Source organism: Prunus dulcis, chromosome 7 (genome assembly GCF_902201215.1).
Source record: "Prunus dulcis chromosome 7, ALMONDv2, whole genome shotgun sequence".
Taxonomy (NCBI): Eukaryota; Viridiplantae; Streptophyta; class Magnoliopsida; order Rosales; family Rosaceae; genus Prunus; species Prunus dulcis.
The window spans coordinates 6,136,102-6,142,598 of NC_047656.1; the positions used below are offsets into that span (position 1 = coordinate 6,136,102).

Sequence of the window (6,497 nt, forward strand, 5' to 3'; positions counted from 1 at the left end):
TGCCGAAATTTCGGCAAAGTCTCCCTTGTAATTTGATCATTCCCCAAATTTCAACCTGCATAAAACACATTTGATATCCACAACTGGCAGCATGCACAAGATAATTTCATGCATATCATATAATCGGCCTCTGACCTTCAAATAATTCGAAACAAAACCACCAACAAACTCTAAACAATGCAAATATAAACTCAAACACATTTATGAACGCCAAATGCGATTTCCATCATCTAAATTCTCAAATATTAAACGTACAAAATTTAAACCTCCTAACAATACTGCATCTCATTTTCACCTAAATTTCAGGACCAACAACAAGGTCCGAACCAATCTCCATCACACAACATGAGTAAAGTTTAGCCCGCGGCTGCACCTAGGCACTACCCTAGGCTGCCTACGTACCCTTACTAAGGGATCAAGCCACACGTAGTTCTTCCTACTAAAACCCGATTCCAAACACATACAATACCTTTGTTCATCTCTCTGTTATTCACATAATCTCCCCATATGCCAGAAATTCCAACGCCATGTATGGGGCCTGTCATCACGCTGGATAACCTACGCCACGTGTGACCTAACAATCATAGCATCTCCCCTTACGCCGGAAATTCTAAGGCCACGTATGAGGTCTGTCCTCACGCCGGATAACCTACGCTATGTGGGATCTAACAATCATATCATCTCCCCCATACGCCGAAAATTCCAACGCCACGTATGGGGTCTGTCTCAATGCCGGAAAATCCTATTCCACGCCAGACCTAACAATCACATAATCTCCCCATATGCTGGAAATTCCAACGCCACATATGGGGTCTGTCATCTCACTGGAAAATCCTACGCCACGGGTGACCTGACAATTATATAATCTCCCCATACGCCGGAAATTCCAACGCCACTATGGGGCCTGTCAACACTTCGGATAACCTACGTCACGTGCGACCTCAACATAATATCTCCCCATACGCCGGAAATTCCAACGCCAAGTATGGGGCCTGTCCGCACGCCGAATAACCTACGCCACGTGGGACCTAACAATCACAGGGTGGTACTTAGGGTAGTGCGTATAACACTTCAAACTGACATACTCTCACTTATCTAAACTAATACTAGAGGTATTCCCACTTTAATGATACCAGTCTATAATAGACTACAACGTAATTTAATCAGGAAAATAATATTATTTCTAGACCAACGATCATTCACACAAACATAAATTTCATAGTTTCCATTATTAAAATAATATCTAAAAGTTTCCTTCAATAATAATAAACACTCTAAAAATCTCAACCTAGTCAACACAGCTCAACAACGCTCAAGAACTTTCACTGGGGTCATTATAATCCTCCTAGGAAGGTAAAACTACCTCGGAAGACTCACGGTCAACCAAAAGTCAAACTACTCAAACTTGGTCAAACGGGCCCACGGGGACCCACGACCTCCAAATTCTGATCCAAAAGTTCCTATGGGTTCTACAAGGTTTAGGACACTCGTCCTGCAAGTTTGGTCCAGATCGGACGGTTAGATCGCTCACGATCGCACGATCTGACGGTTAATATAAACATAAACTTTAAATTAGTAAATCGGAACATCCAGGGTTCTAATTCACGATCCATGAATTCCTACACGATCCTAGAATGCCTAGATTAACATATATTAAATTCAAGATCATCCAACGGTCCCAACCTATCGAACCTGAATAACGCGCAATAGGCGATATCCGTTCGAGACTCAAACGGTATCCAAATTGAAATCCGAGCACACCTATGCACTCTTGAGAACCAGGAGATTACATCGGGACATAGTGCCCTTTTTCTACAGTGCCCACGGGCCGCCGCACGCGTCGGCAGCGTGTGGATGCCCAGAGCGATTATGCATCTCCGGAAAATCTCAAAACCACGGCTCCAAACTCCTACCTTAGGTATAACACCCTATTTGGAACCACTTTTGTTCTTGGACCTACCCCAAAAACTGATTGGAAGTGGCCGGTATCACGATCCCAAAATCGACCGAATTTCAATTCGTAAATCGAATTACCTACACTAGGAATTGATCAAATCCTACACAACAGACAGCTAAAACATGAAAAGTAGGTGAGAAACCATACCTTGATCGCCAACAATGGCGGCCGGAGGAGGGAGATCGGAGCCGGGGAAGTTCGAGCTAAAATCGGCCAAAAATCATCTTTTTCCGAAGACTGGAGCGGCGGCCGATGTCGGGGAAGGGCCGGGTTCATGACGCCGAGGCCGAGCTGGTCCTTTTGGCACCGGTCCCGTCTGCAGCCGTGGCCGGTGGTTGGAGTTTTGAAGAGAGAGCGAGAGACCGTCGGGTAGAGAGAGAGAGAGAGAGAGAGAGAGAGAGAGAGAAATCTGACTTTATCAAACCATTTTTGTCAAAATTACGGTTGTGCCACTGAGGGTATTTTGATCGTATCTCTCTCGTTACAACTCCGATTTGAGCTCACCACGTGTCTACGGACTCATCTAGCCATGCTCTACGCAAGTTACAGTCGAAATTCCAAATTTCTTTCCGGTCAAAAAGTCAACTTTAATCCTAATAAAATATTTTATGGGTAAAATGGTATTTTCTCTCAATAAATTAATATTCACTAATTTATTTAGGACCAGGTCGTTATAGATAACAAATTAGTTTTTGGGTCAATCATTATTAGATTTAACTACTTGAAAGAATTCCTCAACATATGTGTGTTACTTTCCATTCCGATGGGATTAAGTGAAGAGCAAGTTAGACTTTGACTTTTCCCTTTCTCATTGAAGGATAAAGCCAAGGTATTGCTCAACTCTTTCACTGCCGATCTATCACTAGTTGGGAAGATTTGGTCGAGAAGTTCATATTAAAGTGCTTCCTCGCTCAAAACACGAACGCTTTGGGGAAAGAGATTATGGGTTTTGCTCAATAAGATGGAGATCCGTTTTAATTAAGAAAGTTGGAAGAGCTATAAAGATATGTTTTTTAGGTATCCTTCCTCGTCATGGTTTTATCACATCTGGCGAAAGGTCCAATAGTTTTTTGAAGGTTTCAATCCCCAAAGTCGAAGCACGTTTGAGTCAAGAGTTTTTATGCCCACCCCTAGGGTTTTTATGAACTTAATAACTTCCCCCACTATTGTGTTGTCAGCTGTTGATGTTAGGACAGATTGTCAATTTTTGCCGCCAAAAATCAGTTATTTCCAATGGCAAAAGAACTCTTTTCTGAGGGCAATTTTGGTGTCGGAAATAGTGAACACTTCATTGACCTATTTCCGACGGTTGGTACTTTATTATCGAAATAGTGTTTGTTCCGAGGATATTTGGAGTCCCTCTGAAAAAATTGGTCGCCAATGACTACTTTCTTTGTAGTTTTGTTGCCATGCCCTTTGATCATGGCTTCCAATTTTCAACTAGTATTTACATGGCATTGTCTAACTCCCATGGTTTAGACTAATCTTCTCCATAAGTACCTGCTACACACTGCACATCAGAACCAAAGATTCCTATGGGAATAACTCCTGCCTTTTCTCAGGCATAGAAGGACATTAGCTTCTCGCTTAAATTCTCACATTCTATTCTGTAACTTCTTTCCACCTGTATATAATATGAAGAAAAGATATATGAGTAGGGATATTCGTCTATGAAGAAAAGATACATAAGTAGGGATATTCGTCGTACGTATGTTGTAAAAAAATTATTTATATCGAAGAAAGCTAAATATATGTTGTACAAAATTAACTTACCTGAAGATGTAAATTATAGAAGACCCTCTCTCCGGATGACTCCAAGAAAGAAGCATTTAGTACTTGAAGCCCCTCCTCCTCCAAATTTAGCAATATCTCAGCTAATAGATTGTTGTGAGTCTTCAAGGTAGATATTTGAATTGCTACTTCTCTATCACTAAGCCGATAGGTTGAAACAGCAGATAATGATGAGCTTCGAGCTGTGCTTTTCATGTCCTTCTCCTCCCGCATTACGTCTTCTTGATTAGAAGCTCTTGATAAAAGCTCCTCCCTCTTTCGAATTAGTCCCTCCACTTGCTTTTGGAGCTCCGGTATGTATTTCAGCACTCGCGAAATTGTATTTGGAATGCTTAATTTTTTCTGTAACAATCACATGGAATTTTCATAACTGTGAGTATGTAGCAGTAGTATTCTGTACTTTCTTGTCTTTAGTATTGAAATCTACTAATAACAACTGGGAAATTTCTTCACTTGTGTCGACTGTTAATTCAGACTGTAGATATGTAGATAAGGTGAATTTTTGTTTGAATGTATAGTCCAAATTCATAGTCTGACGACATTTAACATGCAAAATATCTGACGATAAATTACCAAACTAACGCAGTTCGATATTAATGAATGAAATCATTCTGTACGTACCGCTTGATCTGCAGGAAGCAGTGAACGCATTGAGGAATACAAGCTGTTAATCTTCTTGCGACGATCACGCTCACTAGCGTTATGATTAAGCTTCTTAGCCACTGTGGAACCGCTGGAATTGTCGCCGCTGATAGTTTTGGAAAGTTCGAGCTCAAATTGTGGCAGCTGAGATGGAAGGATATGAAGTAACGACTCTGCAGTTCGATCAGTGGAACTGTCTCTGTAGAAGTAGTTCTGGTCATAACCTATGGGATCCTCTGAAGGCCATCCAACGGTTGAAAACACAGGAGGAGATAAAGCTAGCATGATGTGATGATCAGTTTGGGGCTGGTTTTGGTCTAATTTGCTTAGAAAGTGAGGTGACCATGTCAGTTATATACAAGTATAAGTTATAACCAGCCATCGTTTTCATGATTCATCTCAGCATTTGTAAATTAAAATCTAGAAGATTAGTGCACTTAACTACATAAAATACTGGCCATGGATTATAATAAAATGGTTGAGAAAATGACTTCTCAACTTCCACAGCGTGTGTGGGCATGTGCCTTTCTGTTGGGAAAGAGATCTAGGTGGTTTAACCTTTAAAAATAATAATAATTAATAATTAAATTAGGTTCCTATACTTTCGGCTTCTATTTGAATTTTATTTATTTATTTATTTCAAATTTTGCTTTCAAAGTAATGAAAAAAATTTTAATTCTACATTTTGTGCGCTTGCTGTTGTTGGCGGACTCCTCCGTATTTTAGATTGAAATTAAGAATGTAATCTATCGCGTTTTTCTTATAATAAAAAATTGACATCATTTTCAAGTGGCAGTTCCTGGACTTTTTCAAAATTAAGAAGAGAGAGTGAGCAAAAATAATTAAGCAGATTAAGAAATGCTTTGCAAATGCAGATTGCATGCGCGTGTCATGAATAAAATACACGAGGCCTGGTGAGAGTTTGCTACTTGTTCCACGTGCAAATGCTGCCTTGTCGCATGGAGAGCGCACATCGCTTCTTCTTCTCCTTCTTATCCCTGCAAGTTTATTAGCAGACTTGCAAACATGACGTTCCCTTTCTTGACATTTTGGCTTCTACTTTGTTTTTTAAGAAAAATGGTCGCGTGCGTGTACATTAATTTATAAGGACAAAGCTAGTCATTGAAATGTTTAATATGCTGAAGTGTTTAGATAGACAAAGCTAGTCATTTGGTAACATGTTTTGTTTGCCAGTATTTCATTTGTTTAGAAAAAACCAATTGTTTTCCATATGGTTTTGATGGGAATGGTTGCTTTGAATGACCAGTTATCTACACTAGTCATCTGAATTGGATGGTTCTCATTTTTTTGTGGCTTAAAGACTTAGCGATTCTTCCGAACACAACTTTTTACTTTCCAGGGTCTGTACTTGAGCATTCACCACTCTCTTATTCCTTAGTTATGTCTCTGGCCATCAAGTCATGTTGTATATGCTTAATACGGATCTCGTACCTTTTGGTGAAATTTATTTTCACTCTCTAAGAGCCAAGATTATTGGTTATGACACAAAGCACAAAGATTCACTTGTCTTCTCCCTGTCTCATTTACACCCACTACTACATTTTACTCTTTGTGCGACGAATAACAAAATGTCGCGCAAAGTATCATTTAGTCGCACTAACTTCAGCGCGATAAAAAATTCGTCGCGCACAATCCGTCGCGCGAAAATCGTGAAGAAAGCCTTTGCACGACGAGGTACAACACTTCGTCGCGCATAACTGTGCGACGGGTAAACCACTGTTGCACCAACGACGTGGAGACGAAACAACTGTTCGTCGCAAAAATATTTGTGCGACGATAAAGTATTCGGCGCACGTATAATTGCGCGACGAAAAATAATTCGTCGCGCAAAACTTGTTCGGGAGACGTATATGTTCGTCGCAGAACTATTCGCGCGATGAGAAAGCTTTCGTCGCCTATATATTTGCACGACGAAAAACTCAGGCGTCGCGCAATAAATTTTGCGCCACGAAATAGATCGTAACGCAAAACATATTAGCGAGACGTATTATTTCGTCGTGCAAGAATAAAACGTAATTAAAAAGTTGATTTTTTATTTTTTTTGTTACATGTGAGTTTGCACAACGAAATGTATTCCGTCGCGCAA

General features: G+C 40.2%; 1 protein-coding gene across 1 annotated transcript; it reads right to left on the bottom strand.

Moving 5' to 3' along the window:
• Positions 1-3,241: 3,241 nt before the first annotated feature.
• On the bottom strand, positions 3,242-4,710 carry LOC117635069 (transcription factor ORG2-like). Its single transcript, XM_034369400.1, has 3 exons — positions 4,370-4,710; positions 3,731-4,090; positions 3,242-3,581 (listed from the first exon to the last, which is right to left on the bottom strand). Exons 1-3 carry the CDS (start codon positions 4,673-4,675, stop codon positions 3,516-3,518), a joined length of 732 nt encoding a protein of 243 aa, XP_034225291.1. The 5' UTR covers positions 4,676-4,710; the 3' UTR covers positions 3,242-3,515.
• Between the last annotated feature and the right edge of the window lie 1,787 nt (positions 4,711-6,497).

Coding starts and splice junctions, on each gene's coding strand:
- LOC117635069 (XM_034369400.1), bottom strand. CDS start 4,675: ATGCTAGCTTTATCTCCTCCTGTGTTTTCAACCGTTGGATGGCCTTCA. Junction 4,091..4,369: donor TGCTTCCTGCAGATCAAGCG/GTACGTACAGAA, acceptor TGATTGTTACAG/AAAAAATTAAGCATTCCAAA. Junction 3,582..3,730: donor TCTATAATTTACATCTTCAG/GTAAGTTAATTT, acceptor TATTATATACAG/GTGGAAAGAAGTTACAGAAT.